The 22,212-nt window shown below is 42.5% G+C and overlaps 2 protein-coding genes across 6 annotated transcripts; one reads left to right on the top strand and one right to left on the bottom strand.

Moving 5' to 3' along the window:
* Window positions 1–1,876: 1,876 nt before the first annotated feature.
* cnot2 (CCR4-NOT transcription complex, subunit 2) lies at window positions 1,877–8,898 on the top strand. 5 transcript variants are annotated; one of them, XM_030425602.1, is made up of 15 exons: window positions 1,877–2,026; window positions 3,050–3,178; window positions 3,280–3,352; window positions 3,556–3,703; window positions 3,829–4,011; window positions 4,136–4,215; window positions 4,811–4,936; window positions 5,169–5,293; window positions 5,450–5,567; window positions 5,935–6,091; window positions 6,360–6,421; window positions 6,760–6,809; window positions 6,903–7,003; window positions 7,176–7,320; window positions 7,408–8,898. In XM_030425602.1, exons 2-15 carry the CDS (start codon window positions 3,062–3,064, stop codon window positions 7,492–7,494), a joined length of 1,572 nt encoding a protein of 523 aa, XP_030281462.1. In that variant the 5' UTR covers window positions 1,877–2,026; window positions 3,050–3,061; the 3' UTR covers window positions 7,495–8,898. The 5 variants fall into 5 exon arrangements, with proteins under 5 accessions (XP_030281462.1, XP_030281459.1, XP_030281464.1 ...); XM_030425599.1 differs by having other exon boundaries at window positions 4,136–4,233; XM_030425600.1 differs by lacking the exon at window positions 1,877–2,026 and adding an exon at window positions 2,040–2,478 and having other exon boundaries at window positions 4,136–4,233.
* A 156-nt stretch (window positions 8,899–9,054) lies between these two features.
* Window positions 9,055–22,081, bottom strand: washc4 (WASH complex subunit 4). Its single transcript, XM_030425598.1, has 33 exons — window positions 21,923–22,081; window positions 20,828–20,967; window positions 20,655–20,708; window positions 20,504–20,569; window positions 20,360–20,405; window positions 20,196–20,263; window positions 20,027–20,109; window positions 19,801–19,843; window positions 19,582–19,685; window positions 19,211–19,331; window positions 19,001–19,124; window positions 18,776–18,903; window positions 18,521–18,681; window positions 18,301–18,427; window positions 17,981–18,106; window positions 17,789–17,896; window positions 17,499–17,645; window positions 17,335–17,414; window positions 16,893–16,998; window positions 14,486–14,602; window positions 14,155–14,323; window positions 13,863–14,017; window positions 13,701–13,775; window positions 13,458–13,562; window positions 13,215–13,349; window positions 12,885–12,993; window positions 12,729–12,795; window positions 12,499–12,585; window positions 11,734–11,881; window positions 11,534–11,630; window positions 10,514–10,710; window positions 10,260–10,356; window positions 9,055–10,101 (listed from the first exon to the last, which is right to left on the bottom strand). Exons 1-33 carry the CDS (start codon window positions 21,981–21,983, stop codon window positions 10,037–10,039), a joined length of 3,516 nt encoding a protein of 1,171 aa, XP_030281458.1. The 5' UTR covers window positions 21,984–22,081; the 3' UTR covers window positions 9,055–10,036.
* Between the last annotated feature and the right edge of the window lie 131 nt (window positions 22,082–22,212).

Genomic DNA, 22,212 nt, shown 5'->3' with positions numbered 1-22,212 from the left:
GTTTTTAGCACTCGTCCTTCTCCTTATCCACTCGCAGCCCACGGGCCTCAAACAGGCGACAAGATGACCCACGACGAGCGAACAGAACCACCTGACTGTCACGATAGATCCCGTTAATGACAGAGATTTTTATAAGATTGGATCATTACTGGAGCATTTAATGTAAAGGTCTGAAGTTACACCTGTTTTCCTGCTATGCTAATTCAAAATCTCTGCCGGGAACAAAGGTGTCAAGAGTCCAGAGCTTTCAACGACATCTCATGAGCGTCTTCATGATGGAGATGGCTGACTAAACCATCTGTATAACAGGTTAGCAACTCCATCTGGTGAGAAAGGCCATGAGATGTTTATAAGTTGGACCTTGTGACCTTGAATTGTAGCTGCTGTTTCCAAAGATAAGAATGAGCCTTCAAGCTCATCTGTAATATCTTTGCTTAGTCTAATAAAACAGGTTCCCACAAAACAAAGTCGGTCCTGGTGGAGAGACGGGCCACAGAGCTACTTACACTCGGCCCACATACGCTAATGAATTAAGAGCCATAGATGATCCAGATATGGTTGCCAGGTCGCAGAGAGCTCATGACAGGCCTGCCTGGGATCAGCCATGAATGTAGCTGGCACTTCAGTCAAATTGTTGTAATTTAGGACATGTAGTATTTAAATTACTGATAATCTGAGGAGGTCCAAATTAACCTACCAGGTTGCACCTGGCGTGGGCTTTTTCACTTTGCAGAACTTTTACATGCACAAAAAAAATGTTACATAACACAATAAAGGAAAGGCAGAAACCCAAAAAGCATCATGACCTCTTTAAAACAAGTCACTATAATGTCTGTTGTTCAGGATAATGCTGCAATGCTGTTTTGATACGAAAGCTCAAGAAATGTTTCAGCTTCCCCTGACTTTACATCAGCATGAGGGTAAATAGATAGAGACCGAATTTTCATTTTTGGGTGAACTCGTCCTTTAAGGCCCTCATTATATTAGTTGACACTGTGTTTTGGTAGTGTATGTCAGCGGAGAAATGTTTAATAACAAATGTGTGTTTTGACAGTCTTGGGATCTTCTGATGATTTTTAATGACCTGTAACAGCCAACAACATTATTATTATTAATATTATTAACATTATTATCACATATAAAATCACATATAAATACATAACCTCATCACGATCCATCCTGCGATCTATATGTCACTCGCTTACAGCACAAATGCGAGCACTGGTGTCGTACCGCTTTTGTCCAGAGGAGGCGCTATAATCAACAAAACTGAAAGTTCCTTATGAACGCTTTAATTTTTTATACTCTTTCTCCCCTTCTATTAATTTATTTACCCCTCAAAATTATATATGTACTACCAATGTGTGTGTATGTTTAAGAAGTTACTTATATTTAAGAATTACATTTTTAACGGCTTTAATAGGCTACAAACAAGTTGATATACAGAGAACTGGGATTTTTAGTGGCCCCTGGATTTCTGCTCAGTTATATTTTACGTTAATTTCAACTTTAGTGTCGTCAAAAACTGCAAAAATAAACAAATAGACATTTTGAAATTTCTTTTTTTTTGTTTATTCCAGAATTTAAAATACAAAATTTAGAATTTAAAGGTGTGCTTAATAAAAATAAGTGAATTTTCCCATTTCTGATTTACAATAGAAGTCAAATATTATAATATTTTAATCTGCAGCAATTATCTGTATCTTTAATTATCTTTCAATATGTGGATTTAATATTGATCTTAAAATAATAATTATTTGAGTTATGCACATTTCCTCTGATCACAGGAGGCTGACAGTGTTTATGATCATTAAAACACAACATTATTAAACATAACAGATGTTTTGTTGTTGTGTCTCTGCTGCTCCTCTTCTTCTGTGGTGCTGATGGAACTCTGACATGTTCAGTGTTGTGTACGGAAGTGACCAGCAGGTCGCGAGGTCAGAGGGTAAAGGCTATCCCCTCTTTCGATTCAGGATACACACAGCCATCTTGGATCTAAACGAAGAGAAGGGAAATTGATGCGGTGAGGATTCATTTACTCATTTTCCCCGTCATGTGAATTCGGTTCTGTACACATGTGAGTGTTCGGGATGAGATATTTATCCCGTCGCGTCGCTCGGTTTGGACTCGGAGCCGGTGTTTAGCCTTTAGCTCCAGCAGACTGTCGCTGCTGCTGCTGCAAACGCTCCGTACACTGAGGCGAGAAAACGGACAGCTGACTTGTGGATATATGGAGGCACAGAGGGCCCAAAGTACTCTGACTGCTGCTCTGTAGTGAAGTCAAAGTGTTCTGGAGCTGAAAGCTTTGCGGTACTTCGCTTTCTGCTCGGCTAGCCCGCTCGCAAACTGACGTTAAGCTAGCTAAGCTAACGCGGATTGATTCTCAAAGCACTTAGCTCGATGCTAACACCAGTGTAAGGCTAACTAGCATGTTAGCAGGCTGCTGGTGGTTTGTTCTCACCAGGGTCTAATTAGGTAAGTGTTAATGCTAATAACCCTGCACAAGTTGAACAGGTGGAGCACGAACTGCCACTGCTGCTGTCACTGGTTTATTTTACACATGTTGTGGAGGATTTAAGAGTTTATTTTGATGAGGAAGTTCAACATTTTGCTTTCCCATATGCGTGCACCTCACAGCAAAGTTGGCACAGACTGTTAAAACTTTATTTCAACAAGCCTAACAAGCAAAGCAAGTCAGGGAATTACAAGGAAATGATATTAAATGATGATTAATTTGATTTAAAGGTCCACTCATTGAAAATATTCTGATTTGTGTGTAAAAGTTGAGATAATATCAGGGTTATGTAATGTCAGTGAACTGCTGGAACAAGCGGATGATGAATAAAGAAGATATAAAGCTGTCAGTTATGGTAGAGATAGTTGAACCTTGATTGCTGTGAGACAATAAAACTACTAAAGGTGAAATATCAGGTAGTTAAATGGACATGTGGACGAGGAACAAATGTGTTCATGCTTGTTCTGATTTAGCTTTTTATTAACTTTGCAGATCTTTAACGACGGCTCTGCTCTCTCTTTCTCTCTCCAGGTGACAAAAGGCATGTTTGGTGCTAGAAAGAAATTTGTAGAGTTCGTCGAGGTAGTCGATAATGACTTCAGTGATGAAGGCATGTACTACAACCAGCCGTCGATGTTCCCACATCGATCGGACAAAGACGTGAGTTTGTTCCCTGACATCCGCACGCCTCTGTTGTTATCACCAGGCGATGTGTTGCCTGGTTATCTTACCCCGTCCCGTCTGCTAATATTCTTCTTTAGATGCTTTCATCTCCCTCGCCATCGTCGTCGGGTCAGCTGTCGCAACTCGGTGCGAGTTTGTACGGTCCACAAAGTAAGTGTTTATTTTCCCTACAGTAGTTTTCTCACATGTTGCATATTCTGGGTAGATTAACATCCTTAATTGGGTGCTCAATGTAGGTATTTATGGGGATCTCTTGCCAGTAAAGTCAGAGCTACCAAAAGTTAAAATTTTGGACATTTTGCAGAGGAGTCCTCTCTGACAGTATTTGTTTTTCCTCCCACGTCTTTCTGCAGGTGCACTCGGCTTCTCGGTAAGGGGCATGGGGAATAATACGCCTCAGTTAAATCGAAATTTAACGCAAGGCACGCAGCTACCAAGTCACATCACTCCCACAACGGGGGTCCCCACCATGTCCCTCCACACCCCTCCATCACCAAGCAGGTACGTACGAAAGAGCTCACTTGTTTGTGAGTTTCTCGACTCAGTTTAGACGCACGTAATGCTTCGTAACACACGGAGATAGAAACGGGGGGAAATTCAGAATCCACTAAACGATGTTTCAACAGGGGGACATTACCGATGAACACGAGGAACATGCTGAATCACTCTCAGGTCGGTCAAGGCATCGGAATGAGCGGCAGGACCAACAGTATGGGCAGCTCGGGGCTGGGCAGCCCCAACCGCAGCTCGCCCAGTATCATCTGTATGCCCAAACAGCAACCAGCACGCCAGCCCTTCACCATCAACAGGTACACAGACACACATGTTCACTCGTGTGACACACATTTGTACAGATGTGCTGCTTCGTGTCCTGTGCAGTTCTTAAAATAGAAGTGTTTTTTTTTTCGGTTTCTTCTATTTTTATATCTGCAGCATGTCAGGATTCGGTATGAATCGCAATCAGGCTTTTGGGATGAACAACTCATTATCAAGCAACATCTTCAATGGCACAGGTTGGTGTGGTGACCCAGGTGGGCATACCAATTAATCATTAATTTGGGGGTTGTATTCAAATGTACTCTCATGGAATTTATCTTTTTCTATATAATATAATTTATGGTAAAAATTTGGGGCAATCTAGAAAACTTGAATATGCAAAAAGCACCGTGAGAATTATGTTTCATAAACTCACCTCTCTGCACAAAACTTTTGACGCCTGTAAAAATAAAATGAAAGTTAGTTCTTCTTAACTTGTCGATGCCGAAAGCGTCGTCATGACAAGATGACCTCGCTAACTGTGAAACGCAGTGAACAGTGTCTTCTTGAAGCCGGAGGATCAGTGTGTAAACTGATCTGTGCATTTTGTTGCTGAAAGTAAAATTCATTTGTGAATAAAAGCCGAAGAGTAAAACCGTCGAATCATTTGATGTTTGTCTGCTGAAACAGACGGAGAGTAGAAGTAGTTTTTGGGCAACAGTTTATCACGTAGTTGAGGGCCGTACTTTCAGTCATTCATTAGATTATCAATAATGGCCAAGTTATTACACAAATACATTGCGTTGAAGGTGACATTGCACGTTACAAGTTCCTTACCTTCTGTTGCTACAGATGGGAGTGAAAATGTAACGGGGCTGGATCTGTCAGACTTCCCTGCGTTAGCAGACAGGAGTCGGAGAGAAGGGACTGGAAACCCAACACCGGTGCTCAACCCACTGGCTGGACGGGCTCCCTATGGTAGGCCATTAGGCCCGCAAAGATTTCTTATTTTCACACGAGCAGTAGGCAGTAGTTTCCCCCTAGGAGAGGATAAGGTTTCTTGATTCGGTTTACAATATTAGTCAAGGCTTTGTTTTGTCCACAGAAGCATGAAATGCTTATGATGCCCTTTTGTTGTGATTTCTTTTTTTATTACACTTTGGGGAATTATAATCTCTACTTCACTGTGTTCATCATCATCATCATCAAGTTGGCATGGTGACCAAGCCATCGACTGAACAGACACAGGATTTCTCCATCCATAACGAGGACTTCCCTGCACTGCCTGGCCCAAACTATAAGGACCCCTCGTTGAACAGCGATGACAACAAAACTGTAAGTGTGAGCCACTGACGGCTCTGCAGCACAATCTGGAAGGATGTCTGTGTTTCCTTTTCTTAACGTGACTCATCAAAGAGAATAAATCATGGAGAATTTCTGTTTTTTTTTTTTATCCCTCTGTGTTTAAAACTGTTTTTTCTTTGTGCTCAGAACTTGAACTCCACAAGCAAGAGCACATCCAACGCAGATGGGCCCAAGTTCCCCGGAGACAAGACGGCCTCAGCACAGAACAACAACCAGAAGAAAGGCATCCAGGTGTTGCCCGATGGTGAGACCTCTCAGCCAATCGTATCGCTCCAATTCCACTGAGACATCCCTTCTAAATCGCACAACTTGGGTGAGGCAGTTGGGCTCTCTACCCAGCATTTGGTGTTAGATGATTATTGGATAGGCTGCAGTGAGGAATCCAAAAGAATATGTTCTGTATGATACAGACCATCATCATCTTTCCATTAGTCTGTCTGTGGCCATCACTTGATTAAAAAATAATTGGCTTGGTTTTGCTCTCCAATGCGTGCACACAATGTGGTTTAGAAATGTGGAGGTAATGTATTGACAGTAAGTATGAACTGTACATCACAGTCGAGTGTCTGCAGCGTGTTGAACTCTGAATTATCCTGCTGCCACCGCTGCAGGTCGGGTGACGAACATTCCCTCAGGAATGGTGACAGACCAATTCGGCATGATTGGCCTGTTGACGTTTATCCGGGCGGCAGAGACGGATCCGGGGATGGTCCATCTAGCGCTGGGAAGTGACCTCACGACACTGGGACTCAACTTAAACTCACCAGAGTAAGACAGCCGTTCTAGCCTTGATGCAGATATTTTTAGGGTTTTGTTAACGGGTAGGTTTATAGGGATGAATGAAAAAGGATTTGCCGCCATAAATCTACGTTTTCATCAGGTTTAATCATCTTAATCTTTAAGTTTACTTCCTCTTGACTGCATTTTGAATAGCAGTGCACTGATTTGAATTCTGGTTGTTTTGTCAGTTTGTAAATGTTCTGTTTCGATATTCAGAGAGGTAAAATGAACTCACTGAAACTTTCTTTCCCGACAGGAACTTGTACCCCAAGTTCGCCTCGCCTTGGGCTTCATCGCCATGTCGACCTCAAGACATTGGTAAGCCATGAGCGTGAATGTTTTAATCTTTCTTTAATCATCTTATTTAAGTGATCGTTTGGCAGCTTCGATTAGCTTTTTGAGATCTGGCAAAGTCTGAGCCAGTCTCTAGCTGCACAGTTATTTCTAATCATTTTAAATTTTGTATATAATCGGTTATAAGATCTGCTGCTGCCACTGCAGAGTGCTGGCAGGAGTGTAACCAGTGAACTAACTGGTTTTTATGGTGTTATTCTTCACATCTCTCCATTTGTTATGACAGTAAATAAAGAAAAGTCTTGTACTAGATAATATACTGGGTTGAAATGTGCTAACCTGCTTGTGCTTTCCTGTTTCAGACTTCCATGTTCCCTCTGAATACTTAACCAATATCCACATAAGGGACAAGGTAATTATGAGCTCCATCACAGCGCAACAATGAGGTTTCAACCCTCAGAAGTGCACAACTGATTTTTTGATGTTTTTGCTGTCCTGCCTCCAGTTGGCTGCAATTAAACTGGCTCGATATGGTGAAGACCTGTTGTTCTACCTGTACTACATGAATGGTGGAGACCTGCTACAGCTTCTGGCGGCAGTAGAGCTGTGAGTACCTGTGCAGCAGAGAGATTGTTTAGCTTTACTGCTAAGTTTGCAGCGTGAATGATTTAATTAAATGTATCTTCTCTGTGTGAACAGTGTTTTTGAGGTCTCCAGTCACTCGCTGGATATCGTCCCCCTTGTTTTGTGCTCAACTTTTTGTCTCTTCACTCTCCAGCTTTAACCGGGACTGGCGGTACCACAAAGAGGAGCGTGTTTGGATAACGAGGGCGCCCGGCATGGAGCCTACACTGAAGACCAATGCCTACGAGAGGGGAACGTACTACTTTTTCGATTGTCTTAACTGGAGGAAAGTAGCCAAGGTAACAAATTTGTGTTGTGCTTTTATGACTTGTTGCTGTGGATTCTAGCCTCGCCTATCGTGTTGATATTGTGTCTGCATCTCTAAGGAATTTCATCTGGAGTATGACAAGCTGGAGGAGAGGCCACACGTGCCAACAACATTCAACTACAACCCAGCCCAGCAGGCCTTCTAAGGCCCGACCAGTCCAAAGGCCGCAGCTGTTCCTGCACACAACACTGCTGTCCAGGAGGGGCGCTGTGGTCCACACAGCTTGGTTTTTATTCCTGGAGGATTTGGCTATTTGACTGCAGGGGTGGTCACCACCATCAAAACTGCCCTGCCTTTCCAAAATTACATGCTGCCCAAAACACCAACACTTGTTTTGTTTTTATTCGTTAAGTTCCTCCTGTTTTTCTTGTTTTGAGCAGGGTCTGTGTTATGTTTACGTCTCTGAATCTGAAGCCTGTTTTCTTGCAGAAAGGAGGACTGACCTTGTGGCGCAGGACAGTGACAGAACAAAGGTTACGCCTCGTTATTCACAAGTGTTGAGAACAGATAAAAGCCGGAGGAGGCAAAGTTTGAAATCCTCAGACGCAAGTGAAAGGGTGAAAGAAATGCAATGTTTATTGTTGCACTATATTTAGTAATAAAAGAACACAAAATTTGTTTGTGATTTTTTTATGTGAACACTCCCTGAAGATATTTTTCCTTTTCCATTTTTTTGTTATGGGTCAGGGGGGTTCATGCAACTTTTCCACATGCATCCCTTTTATCATCTCACCCTTTATTTTTATTTTCTTCCTTCCTTCCTTCCTTCCACATTGATTCCAACCTCTGTATTTGCACCACCGACCCGTTTTCTGTCTCACACTCTGCCTCTCTCCGTCTGTCCGTCTCTCTCTGTGACTTCTGTACCGGTCGAACATGGACACAAATCTGGGAGAAGACTTTTTGTTTCCACAAATGTGGACGAATCCTCGAAGAAGCTTAACTGCTAAACGATGTTGCTCGTGAGCAAACAAACACTTTACAGTCTTTGTTACAATTTTGTAAGAAATGTGTACATTTTTTGTTTCTTTGCATCACATAAATTAGTATATGTATGTACGAATGTGTATATATGTTTGCTATATATATATATATGTATGTATATATATATATATGACATCTATTTTGGAAGAAATTTTGCCCTGCCTTGTACCTCGTTTTTATGAGGTGAGCATGGATGCAATATGTGAACGTTAACAGGACATTTCTGGATCTGCTGGACAGGGTGTCACATGGCACTACGGGCACTTAAATCAAAATAAAAACAAAGTTAAAATGTCATTTAGGGAAAGGCCTGATTCTCAGCCAAAAAAAGAAGATACACAAACGGGGAGATCGTTCCCCCCCCCAACAAGTTTCGAGTCCAAAGCAAAAGAAGGGATGCATTTCAAATCGAGCTGTTCGAACAGCAGTGAACAGCAGCAGCATTTCATAGGAAACGGAAAAAAAAATGACAATTTGAGGAGAAAAAAAATCCAGACCAATCTTGTATTTTCTGAAGTTCAAAGCTTCTTTTCTTTGTATTAAAGCAGAAAAAGGCTTTCCTGAACCTGTGTGTGTCTGTCGTTTATTCATCCTCATGAAGTTAAAGATGTCTCCTGGTGACTTTGTTTACAGCCGTGTATAAATCTGCATCACTGCCAAGAAAGACGGTGTCATAACTTTAAATCTGAAGGCTTCAGTACAAACTCTTAAAGACATAAAATTCTGTTGAAAGTGCAAGTTTTATTAGTCTTATGAGACTTCACAGAACTTTCTCATCAAGCACGTTAATTCATGGAATGTAATTTCTGACCAAATTACGGCCTCATTGTCACATGTACCACATGTTAGTAGATAGAAAATTGGGGAACTAAAAACATGATGAATCTCCAGTGCTGCGGAGAAATAAGCAAAGTCTGTCCTGTGTAACACTCGAAGAAATGTGTGTGTTTCGATGTGTTATTTCTTAATTGACCATTCTCTCAAAAACACGCATCCACAGTTTAGAAAGGCACGTACACACCTTAATTCACACAATGTATAAAATGGACAAAACTGAAATAAGCAGTGGACAAATATGGCACGTGAACATAAGATTATACACTGAAAACATTCTCAGAAGTCCTCATCGCTGTGCTATAATCTACAGAGGCAATTAAGAACAGAGCTGCCGTTACAGGCAATGAACAATCAATCAATCACAATTAGTACATTGGACACCCAACAAAAGGTGCAGCAAATCAAAACAGAGATGCAAATTCTTCTTCACTGATTGAGCAGCAGAGGCTTCTACTGTAGAAAAATAATCCAGTCCATCCACACTGAATGTACAAGTATCAAAAAGGAAGTGTGGCAAAAGGAAAAGCACTCACTTTCACCTCACGCCACCTGAAACCCTTTTTTTCAAACTGCAGTTGTATAAATGCTACAAATTCAAGCTGAATCTATTAGATGTGGCAAACATTTTTAAAGCTGTGGGATGTTACATCGACGTTTCTGTAGAGAGGAAACAGAAAGAGACACTTCCTGCAGGAGCATGTTCTCGAGTGAAGACAATCACTTTGTCACAGGACATTAAAAACTATTTCCTTCAATTGTTGGTTGTTCTGATCCAGTTTCCAGCCTCTCTTTCCCAGAACTACACGTGTTTCGGTGCCGTCAGCTGCAGGTAGTCTTCCCTTCAGGCTGTGATCTCACAGTGACGGTCACTTCGACGCAGCGTCAGCGGGAGTTGAGCCATCTGAAGGTCCTCCGGCTTTGGCAGCTTGATCTGGTGGACAAAACGTCGACTCAGTTATATATGAGACACACAGACCTCATCTCTATTAATCAGGAAAACATCTCTCTATGTATGAAAAATCATCTATAGAAAGCGTGTCAAATATGGTGGGTGTGTTGGCTCCATCACTCATCACAACACGACCTCACCTTTATCTTTCTTCTCCTGAATCTCCTCGGCTGCAGTCTTGTCTGCTCTGAAGAAGATCCGGGCGCTGCTTAATGAGAAGTGGAGCAGCTCAAACTCCTGGAGGGGAAGGAAGATAAACACATTCTTAACACACAGATATGATACACAGTTTTTCCTGTAGATCCAGTTTGTCTTAGCCGTCCTGAAGATATTATCATCTCCAAAGTTATTTCCAATTCGTGCCGGATAGCGCTACAGTCCTCAAAGACTGTACCTGTAGGTAGATGTCCAGCCTCTTCTGAGTGAGGTTCATCGTCTGCAGCAGCTTCTCATCCTGGCTGGCAGACTGGACGTTCTGCTCCTTCACCACAGCGCTCATCTCTTTCTTGTACTTATCTCTGACGGCCTGGAACCAGTGCAGAGAGTCGAACTCCAAATACTGGTCCAGCAGCTTCAGGATGTAGGCCACACCTGAGAGACGAGAGATACAGACAACTGAGCTGATGTCACGTAAGCCCTTTTTACACAGGAGAGGACGCATTATCTCTGCTGATGGTGATTCACACAGATCGAAGCATCTCCGCCATAAAGACGAACCGCTGTGTAATTCACACAGAAAGCCGACGCTGCAGCTCCTAAAGAGGCGTGACGGTACCCATCATGATGATGTCAGTGTGTTTTCAGGGTGTTTCCCCGGTGTCCCCCGTCAACCGCGGACAGTTTATAAACAAATTAGTACGTTTTTTAAACTGGAAGCTGTCTGACTCACTCGCGGAGACGGAGGCTGTTTTCCGGGGGAAAGTTCACAGACGTCTCGGTCTGGAGGGCTGACAAACGCGGTGATTTATTTTCATCACAAACACTCAGTGAGTTAAAGTTTTTTACTGGGCAGAAATGTGACGAAGAGTCGGTAGGACAGACGCTTCTCCACGTACACCTCATATAAGTTGCCAAAGACAGTTACAGTTACTACGTTACTGTTGTTTGGTCATGAAACGTTGCTTTGTGGGACATTTCTCTTTATTAAGTTGAGTGAGGGACGTGTGCAGGTGACACGCCCTCGATACGCGAAGCCAGATTATCCGTTCACACTGGTTTGGTTCACCAATATGGCGCCTCTGATACTACCTCCAGCGGATCAGCGCCGGAGCGAAATTTCACCCCTCCGAGAGATTCACACTGAGACGGAGGCGGGGAATCGGCGCACTAAAGCTGCTTCCAAACGGCAGTGTGAATGCGGCTATAGTAACACGCTGCATTCAGTCGTGCGTATTCATGACTTCAGCTCACTCACCCATCGCGAAGCCATCGTCTGTGAAAGCAGCTCCAGTTTTGTTCTTCTTGTTGAGTTTCTCTTTGCAGCTGATGGAGTGCTCCACAAAATTCACCGTCTATGGGAGATGATTTGTTGTTATCGCTTACTTATGTGTGTCAAGTTTAACAAGCAGAGTGATAAAAGAGTGTAACACGGGAACAAAATGTCCAGTTACTGACCAGCGGGGGTACGATCATGTAGAAGTTCCTCAGGTGCATATTCTTTGCACTGCGAAACTCAGGTGCAAACACGGCCACCAGCATCTTGAAGTACTCAGTCCCCTCGGCAGAGTTGCTGGTCAGATCCCCCAACACCGAATCAAGGATGCTGAAAATGACCCATAATGTTAAATTAATGTCCGACCGTTTAGTGCTTTTTTTAAGACAGAAAAGTAAAAAATCCAGCCTCATCTTATCAACATTTTCTGCTTTCTTTACTCCTCTTTGACAGTGAACTGACTATGACTTGTTGTGTCTCAGTTGTGGACAAAACAAGACATTTGAGGACGTCAGCTTGAGTTTTAGGAAACACTGGTCGATATTTTTCACCATTTTCTGACATTTTACAGACCAGAAGACAAACAATTATTTGAGAAAATTACAGATCAATTGACAAATGAATGAATATTGTTACTTGAGGCCCTACAGTATTTCTGAACTATGCAAACAGGTGATGTTTTATTTACATTTTATAAGCTGTGGCGCCCTCTGCAGGTGTACAGATGGAAGTACAGTGACTGTTTCTCGCCACTTGGCCATAATTAAATGTTCAAGACAGAAATATGAAACCACAACAGAATTCAATATTAACTGGAGTCAAGCTGGACTTAAACTGGACTGAAATAACCCCACAGAAAACACAACAACGAGGTCGTACGAGACAAGGATGGACATGAAAGTAATGATTCAGAGACATACACAGCAGTGTTATTTAAATGCCTGTACCTGGCAGCTCTCTGCGTCTCCTCTGAAAGTCCCTCCTCCTTCACCAGCTCCTCAAAGTTCACTATGTCCTCCAGGTCGGGTACAAACCTGCAGACGACACAAACAACATTCTGGTGAGACTAAACAGAAAACACGTTTTCATTAGATTTAACCTCATATTTACATAAAACAACATTCAATATGAGTTTATATATCTGTACAAATAAACACAACCAGCCCTCCTTTATTACCTGATAGCACTGCTGCAACAGTGGAGGCCTCCAGAACGGATCATGCGCACATACCCCATGGCGTTACCTGAAAGTAAAAACAGTGTTTGTTTACCAGGTCTGCCTGCATCTGTACGCCAAAAACAAATCAACAACATTCGGGTGATTTTTACTCACCGATCTGGCTGATGAGCTGTCTGAACTGGTCCAGGTAGCTCTGTCCATCCGGAGTGATGCCCAGCTTCCTGATGCCACGGTTAAACTTTTCTGCTCGCTCAAATGGATACTGCAACAAAAAAACATGGATGAGTGCAGCTGAAGACGAGCTGGCAGAGAGCTACAGTACTGTGCCTGGTGATATGAAAACTGCAGGGGGATATTACAGGAGGATGAGACGGTTCCAAGAACAGAAAATCTGGAGAAGCCCTTGCTCTGAGATCAGTTGCTGCAAAAGTACAATAATCCGTAAACTGAACACATCTGCACAGACTCCGAAACTGTTCTCACCTTCTGATCAGACTGGTCCTTTGTCTCCCTGAAGAAGCGGATGTCTTTGATGAGTCTCGACTTGATGTGCTCGTCGTACATAAACTGGCTGAAGATGTAAAACTTCTTCCGCAGGAACTGGTAGGTGAAATTCACCTGAAGAAAAAGAAGAGAGGAGATGTGTAACAGGTGATGAGGCACACACATTCAAATACACCTGGATCTGAGGGGGAAAAGACCGACACGCCTGTCGTGTAAACTCACCGTGGTGTTCATGATGCCTGTGCCGTGGGTGCGGATGGAGTTGGCGATGTGACGGATGTTGATGGTGTTCAAGTGCTTGTTGTTACTTGCCTTCTCTATAAAGATCTACAGGAGAGCAAGAAGAACTATAACGCACACGCTACAGCTGCAATGATAAGTTAATCAAATGATCACTCGTTAATAAATACAAGTTATCGATAATGAAAAGATATAGATATAGAATATGGGGGGTCCAAGTCGTACCTGGTTGTTGAGGTTATAAAGGTAGCGTGAGACAAACACGTGAATGTTCCTCATGATCTCCAGAACGTCCAAACCCTGATGAGAACACACCAGTCATCACTTTTACTGTTTTAATCAAAAACCTTCGCCTGTCTCGTCAGTGTAAGCTGTGAGCACACAGACCTGCTCCAGTGTCTGGCTGGGCAGGTACGCCTCCGTCATCGTGAGTCCGTAGCGCTGCGTGGCGAGGTTTCTCATCTCGCTGTAGGTGGCCCAGTCGTGCAGAGCGACGGTGGTCAGGTTGTAGAAAGTTTTATCCAGGTAGTGAGTCACATAGGCTGCAAGGACATGAGAAAAATTACACAAAGTCAGTTTCACCCTCATCACTATTTCAGTTCCTCAGCAGGTGTCACAATCCACAATAAAACGATTATGTTCTCCAGGACCGATGACCTAACTTTCCACCCAAATTCACCTTTGATATGAATGAAGCGGTTGAAGAATCGGATGGGTTTGAGGGAGAAGAAGTGGGCCAGGTCCTTCATGCCGACTTTGAAAGGGTTCCTGTCGTCCAGCTTCAGGTGGGTGTGAACAGAGAGACGCAGGTCCTTCTCGATTTCCTTACACAGCTTGTCCAGCAGGTGCTGCAGGAGTTACACCAGGAAGAAATGAGAGTAAAGGTCAGAAATGTTCAACAGAAACATGGAGGTTAAATCAAACATCCCAACACTCGAACACTCTTTCTGCTTCACTCAATCCTCTAACACACTGATTCAATTCGCCTGCTCTGTTTTATCTGCTCTCACCTCGTTGAACACGTTCATGATCTCCTTGTCGTAGCTCTCCAGTAGCTGGTCACACGACTCCATGTGTTTGGCGTGCAACATGGAGGGCACGCTGTCCCGTAGTGCACTGAACATGTACTGCTCGGTCCGATCACAGGTGTCATCCAGGAAGATAAAACAATTCCAATCAATACATGTAAGTAAAAAAATTATAACCAAACTATAAACAAATAGACAACAGTTGATATAAATTGGTGGATCTTCAATCATATCGTAAAATTAACCCTTGTGCGCTCCATTTTGAAGCTTTTCTTAAGTTTATAAGAAAAGCTTATAAACCACATTCAACCACACATGAATGGCCAAACTTCATGTTTGGTTTAATATAAATAAATTATCATTAAATCTTGAGAAAACTAAATACATGCTATATGGGAAAAAAGGCTGCAACAACAGTACTAACATTCAAGTAAACGGAGTGAATATTGAAAGGGTACATGAGAACAAAGTACTGGGAGTAATCATCGACGACATGTTAAGTTGGAAGCCACACATAAGACAGCTAAAAAGGAAGTTGGCCAGGAGTGTGTCCATACTCTGGAAAGCACAAAAAATATTAAATCAAAAAGCACTTCATCTGTTGTACTGTGCACTCGTCTCTCCACACCTGCAATACTGTGCAGAGGTGTGGGGACACACATATAAAGGCTCCACACAGCCTTTGTTAATACTCCAAAAAAGAGCTTTGAGAATCTTACATTATGCCAACTATAGGGCACACACAAATCAGTTATTTATTGAATCAAGAATACTTAAACTATATGACTTAATAAACTATCGCACACTACAAATGATGTACAAGGCTGCTAACAAAAGCCTCCCTCATAATTTGCAAATACTCTTCCTAGACAGAGAGGAGAGACACAATCTCAGAGGGAACATGATTTTCAGGCAAAGTAAAGTACGAACTACGTTAAAATCCTTTTCTTTATCGGTCAAAGGTGTTAAACAATGGAATGTGCTAGAAGAAGATGTCAAAAAATCAGCAACACTAAGTGGCTTCAAAAAAAAGTATGTACATTCAATCGTTGATCAGTACAGATCAATACAGGAGGGTTGATAAAGGTCAGAGGCACGAATCAACAGACACTGTGCAGACACTGTGTTGAGACGGCATGTGAGCATAACAAATACCATTCTGTACCCAAACAATAAGTTGAACCTGAGAAAATTGTATGGTCCAAGGCCAATGCCAGTTGTACATAGCAGGATGTTGTTATAATGTGCATCAACAATGTGAGACAACTTAGGTACGAACACTGTGACACTATTGTGAGTTATCACAAGTTCTTTTGAGCTGTGAAGGACTCAACCCTGTAAATCGGCACACAACAGTCATTCGATTGAGATTCGTCTAATATTGTCCAACTACGTTCTTAACCAATCAATCAATCGATCAATCCACGATGGAGTTGCTGAGCTGGTCAATGAATGCCATCGACAGAGTGTTCTCAACACGGCGTGCGGGTTCTGGTGAACCGACATGCCCGGACGGGACCTTTATGTCCGGCTACATTATGGATGGTTGGGAAAATTGGAGAGTCCTCTGCCTTGCCGCACTGGATGTGGAAGATGTCGAGGACGTGTACATGTTCACGTTCATGACAATTGGAACGATCGCTTTGGGATTTGGAATCTTTATGCAATATTGGAAAATGAGAAAGATCGCTACTGAGCAGACCAGTGCGAGGGCGGACAACGCCAATACTCGGAGTGCTGTGGTCGGGATACGCTCTGACATCTCAACAATCCGCGACTTCGTGATACAGATGCGAGTTGATGTAGCCACCAATCGGGAGGACATGGCGAAGCTAGCAGCCATAAAAGCTGCAGAGGAGACTGATGAATAACATGAAAATGCATTAAAGGGCTCTTACACCATCCCAACACCATCTCAACAAATAATAAATACACTGGACTTTTGCTCTCTCTCAATTGGATATTCTGACCTTGTGGCAAGCCTGGCTATAAGATGAGGCCATAAGATGAGACTGTTGTTCACTCATGATGGACTAATATGGACACATGTGCAGACACACATGTAATCTGTATGTACTGTCTAGAGCTTGAATTCAGCTCTATATGCTACTGCTGTAATATGTTTTGTCAAAGGTCATAACAAAAGAAAAAAAGAGAAGAAAAGAAAAAAAGTAATTTGCAAAAGACAAGAAAAGATCAGGATGAAGATTTTATCCTGTGGGTAATGGGGGCGGGACTTGATAAGCTTTGGCTTCTCCCGCTTTTCCCTTTCGGCCATGTGTGTTGTATTATTTGAACAATGATGAAATGTGATGTTTATGAATTGACATGTCCGAAACAAACAACATAAATAAATAACATACAAGCACTGCTTTGTGTTCCCGCTTACGTGTATTCGTGCTGCGTCCACAGCATTGTCGTATACATCATCTAGGTAGATGGGAAACACAGCTCGGTGCCAGTAGAGAAAACTACAGTCACACTGCAGCTTCACCCTAAGAAATAAAGCAAAACAGTCCCAGAGTAGGTCAAAGAAAACAGCAAATTGTCACATGAAGGTGAATACAAGGATTTGTGTATAAACAGATGTTTGAGATGTCATCATTTAAATTAATCGGTTGGCATGGCATCAACACACAACACCAGTTTTCCACTGCACAAGATGTTGAAAGCCGTCCGTCACACAAAGCTGCAACACCTAAAAGTCTGGAAGTTTTCCTTATCGCCTGCCGGGTTCATCACTTTGTCAGCTCTTGGCAGATGGATTGTGTCGTGCACTGACAGGATATTTTGCTCAACTTGATAAAAAATGGTAAGAAAAAACCTCCTACCTCTCACTCAGCTCGCTAATCAGATCCAACTTCTTCAGCACAAGCTGCAGTGGAAGCAGCTCCTCATCTTTGAAAGTTTTCTAGGAGACAGAGAAAGATTTCAATGTCACGCTTAGAATCAAATGAAATAAAAAACAGGAAACAGAACTGAGCGTCCGACGTACCAGCTGAGTGCCGACACACAGAGCCAGAGACACCACCAGGCGTCTCTCCTTGGTGCTCGGTCCGCTCAGAGCGTTTTCTGCCAGCACCAAAGACGACAGCACATCCAGCCGCTGCTCGCTGTATTTCTTGTCAGAGATCACTCTTTTCTTCAAAAAGAAAAAGCACAAAGCGTCCCAGAAAATTAAGCTTGACCTCCCAATTACAAAAATATAAATATGTCACAACTCCTCTATGGATCCCTCCTGTAAAAATAGCAGTAATGTGATTTATCATAAGTTTGTATATTTACCTTGGCTACGCCGATGCTGTTGAGGGCCTGTGACTGCAGCTGCTGAGTGATGTGAGAAACAGAGTCTGCTACGACCATGGACCGCCTGTGGAATGTGTGCTCCACAGCCTGGAGGAGGAGAGAGACACGTCACATGACTCGACCTGGAACTGGTGACAAGCATCGAGTAACTCAAAAAGCAAGAACACGCACCTTGAGCAACTCAACCAGTCGACACAGAGCTTTGACAGAGGTCTTGGTCATGGGCCGCTGCATCGACATGTACATGTTCATGGTGGTTTTGATGATGGTGCTGATGCTGTATGCATACAGGATGCCCTGCGAGGAAGAGACACATGGAGGGAAGACGTTAGGGAAGACGATGAAGTGTCTTTTGTTTGGTCAGTTTATCATGAAATGTCTTTTTTTGAGGATAATCAATGCATCTTAGGTGTAGTTTTGTAAGTATTGGAAAAAGTGAATCAGCTGGTTTCATGTACTGCTTTGTAGGAGATGCAAATGTCATTCCTTACCTGCACAAACACATTACACCTGCTGTTAAGGTCTTCAGCCAGCTTGTCACTTTTTTGCTCCTTGGACAAGATGGACTCCATCTTCATCATCCAGGAAGTTACAAACACGTAGTAGGACTGAACATCCCTGATGAGAGGAGACAACAGAAAGAGTCAGATTCTCACATTCTCACATCTGATTTAAACAGCATGAACGTGACAGATTTTTAACGCCGCTGACTTTGTTAGTGTCTGAGCTCTTTGCTGCAGGAAGGTGTCTCTCTGCCCCCGGATACCCTGAACGCTCTTCTTATCCATCAGTTTAGCTGCAGCTGGGACCTTCGCGATGAGGAAAGTGTCGGGAAACCAGATGATGTTTGATGTCAGAGTGACAGCTGGAACCTAGAGGACGAGGTGGACACAACAACACATGAGCAACATGTTTCCATCGCCGCAAAGGAGAAAGAAAAGAAGCAGGCTGAGAGCACGAAAATACCTTTTTACAGATGTCGAGCAGGGATTTGTAGAACTTTTTGTCGACGCTCCTAAAGATGTGAAAGTGAAGCACAAAGAGACCACATACGCCAGCATATTTATCTCTCTGGTCAATCTCTGAAGGTTCACCTGTCAACAAAACAGATGCAAAGACAGAAATTACACTGAGGTTGCAGTCAAGATTAGTCACAAGTCTAACAGGTTTATCTTGAGAAGAGAAACTGACCTATTTTGGACTCAATATTGGTGAAGATGGTGCGAATGTTGAAGGCAAACTCCTCGGCAAAGGCACTGTTTTTGGCGACAGCTACTCCTTCCCCAGGCTCATCGAATCTCTGCTCCACACAGGCCTGTCACACAACAGCGTTGACCTTTTAGCAAACGCTTGAACCCCAGAAAGAAAATATAAATAAAAGCCTGAAAGAAATGAAGTCACCTGCAGTATCATGCCATCCAGCAGCTGGCCCTCAAGCTTGAGCAGCAGCTTCTCGAATGGCTTCAGCTTCTCTTCAGGGATGGAAAACTTTCCCGGGTTATGGTGCACCGATTTCAACAACCTAAAACCAGAGGATGCAATTTTAGAAAACTATGGACCCTAAACATATTCTCTAGCACAGGATATATGTTGAAACTGAGCGTAAACTATCAGGCTTTAGGAGAGAAAATTAAGTATAAATGCAGAAAGTTATAAACCATTGAGTCGCCCACATAACATTAATCTTCTGTACCAAAACATTTAATCTATTGTCATTCATTGAACATTTTCCTTTATCTCAGTAGCTGTTATAGTCATGCTTGTGTCTTCACCTTTTATACATCTTCCAGTGGTCTTTTAGTGTGCCGTGATTTTCCATTATCTCATCGAGCGTGAGCAGAACCACTAACAACTCCCCAAGGTGTTCATACACTATCTGCAGGCAGAACGCAAAACAGAAACGGTGAGCAATATTTACAGTTATAGAGAATCCAGACATTTAAAAAAATAAATGTATATCTATCAATCTATCTATCTATCTTAAGACCAACCTGGAAATGGACACCTGATGACTCAATAATTTTCGTTGCACCCCTGAAATAAGAGAGGAGAAATGATTATGTGCACACAGCAGAGCAAAACCCGAATAAATAGTTAGACCAGAAACACAGTCTGTAACTTGTTTTGCCTGCATGTGAAGCATAAAAGGCTCTTTTGACATCAGTCACACAGTAGATTCACTGTGTAACTTCGCTTGACTCGGTTGCTGGATCTTACTTGTTGCTGTTGTAGAGAGCAGCCAGCTGATGGACAATGTTGACCACCACTTCATAACATCTTGACACAAAACAGGACAGTTCCTGTTCATGGAAAAAGAGAGAAACTCTCAGTGTTTTTCTGGATTTAATAATAAACCATATCATGACAGAAATAATTAATCATCTACCTGAAGGAATGAGATGAATCTGCCCATCTGAATCTGGGACTCTCCTTCAACAACACTGGTGTCAGACACTGAAACACAAACGTACATATACCTCTTATTTGTATCCAACAGGGCAAACCTAGAATAATAATAATAATAATAAATAGAGATCTTCATCATATTACCTCCCTCTCCGTAGTACAATAAGCCATTGTAGAATTTGGTTTCCGCCTGCAAGAGAACATCGATTCAGGGCACAGATTAATAATTTCTGTCTCAACTGACATCAACGTTTGTTTGAGGAGATGTTGCTCAACGGACCGACTCACCTCATACTTGAGCTTCTTCACTTCACTACACAGAGCAGCATAAACTGTGATGACTTTGTTCAAAACCTGCACACAACACCAAATAAAACGTCAATTTCAAGAAAGCAAAAAATGAAAGAAAATGACGACCTCTGTTTTTGTCGTTGTTTACCTTGTTGTCTGTTTTAATCAACTCCAGTAAGGAGGACTGCTCATACGGGAGAAGCTACAAAAAGAAGAGAGTAGAAAGTATTAGGAAGGAAATGTCACAAGTTCAAGTTATGTAAAAACAGTGTTAAGTCTTTTCAGGTTGATGTGCAGCTTCTAGTGTTTCTGGTGTTTTACCTTCAGGGCGATGGGGTCCAGAGTGAAGTCCCACACATCTCCGATCGAGTCATCCAGAGCCTCCTCGATACCCCTCAGCTGGGAGGTGTACTCCTCCAGAAACTTGCTGTAGTTCTTCAGTTGAACCTCTGTGTGTATTTCTGTCGGGTGGAGGATTTGAACAAGGAAACGTCAGCACGGCTAATGATGCAGCTCAATTAATCACCAGCACTGTTAAAGCTAGCGAGCTGCAGAGGTGTTAATCAGCTGTTTTATCACGATGTGATATTATATTTATGCTTTGGACAACAAAACAATACTGATGTGACAATGTAATTACACAGTTTAGCCACTAGAAAAAGCTGGCTCCTCCTGGTGGGCCTCAGCACATATGCTCACTAACTGCATGGCTAATTGAGCTAACTAGCTACAACAAACAAGTATAAGCTACTTTGTTGATACATTACCCCCCTTTTTGGCCAATTCTACATACTGCACTTTTAAGAGTAATACTTTATAAATGTATGTCTTCTTATTATGGTTTAATACTACATGTGACTGTAAATAGCCATAACCCGACACACACTAAGTAATGTTACCCAAACACATTTAATTTCTATGAGAAGCACTAAATATTAACTGCAGGAAATCTGACACACACAAATAAACAACAACAACAAAAACAACACTACCTTTGTCCCTTTCTGTTTGCTTTACTTGAGTGAAGTTGGGTTTATAGTCCTGTTTATCCTGTTTTACCATGAACTCCTGTCAGAATTGCTCTGAGGGTCGTTAAACTGTCAAACTGATCAGCTGTCTGTTGCTAGCATCGATTAACGTTAGCTAACTTTGCCATCACTTGTCGCTAGCTACCCTTAACACTACCACTGGCTGGGCGTTAAAACCACATAAAACAGAAAACATTACGCAGAATATTTTTAAAGGTTTCTCTTAGTGAGTATTTGTTTGTAAACAGCCGTTACAGTCGCTGCATGCCAGCAAATAGACGGCACCCAGAGGGCAGAGCATCATGCTAGCAGCGGAAGCTAGCAGTTAGCACCGACAGCTAGTGACAGTTGGTGACATTTAGCACGTCGCTTTTATTTCTGTACTCACTTTGTGAACCGTCGTCAAACCGGTCAAACTCCCAGTCATGGGCGAGGGTTTCTACCGCCATACTGCCCGCACAGGTGAACCAAAACACCGCTGCTAGAAAGTGGGCCAACACGGTCCCATGATGAGTCTCATGATGTTGTCAAAGGCCGCTAGTGCTCATGGGAAATGGAGTGCGGAAGGAGATGTCACTGGAAGCTGAGAGTGTTTAGGAAAAGTTTGTCTTACTTGAGTAAAAGTAGAGATAAGGTGTTGAAATATTACTTTGGTCAAAAGGAGGATTACCCACATAA

This window comes from Sparus aurata, chromosome 8 (assembly GCF_900880675.1).
Source record: "Sparus aurata chromosome 8, fSpaAur1.1, whole genome shotgun sequence".
Taxonomy (NCBI): Eukaryota; Metazoa; Chordata; class Actinopteri; order Spariformes; family Sparidae; genus Sparus; species Sparus aurata.
The sequence above is the reverse complement of the archived record's forward strand: the minus strand, read 5'-3'. Positions and strand labels throughout refer to the sequence as shown.

Bases quoted from the DNA above. Each gene is read 5' to 3' on its own strand.
- cnot2 (XM_030425599.1), top strand. From the start codon at position 3,062: ATGTTTGGTGCTAGAAAGAAATTTGTAGAGTTCGTCGAGGTAGTCGAT. The intron at 6,092-6,359 runs GTAAGACAGCCG...CTTTCCCGACAG, and splicing joins CTCAACTTAAACTCACCAGA to GAACTTGTACCCCAAGTTCG. The intron at 7,321-7,407 runs GTAACAAATTTG...TGCATCTCTAAG, and splicing joins ACTGGAGGAAAGTAGCCAAG to GAATTTCATCTGGAGTATGA.
- washc4 (XM_030425598.1), bottom strand. From the start codon at position 21,983: ATGGCGGTAGAAACCCTCGCCCATGACTGGGAGTTTGACCGGTTTGAC. The intron at 13,350-13,457 runs GTGAGTTTACAC...CTTTTTCTTCAG, and splicing joins CAGGCATCATGAACACCACG to GTGAATTTCACCTACCAGTT. The intron at 12,796-12,884 runs GTGAGTAAAAAT...TTTTACTTTCAG, and splicing joins ACAGCTCATCAGCCAGATCG to GTAACGCCATGGGGTATGTG.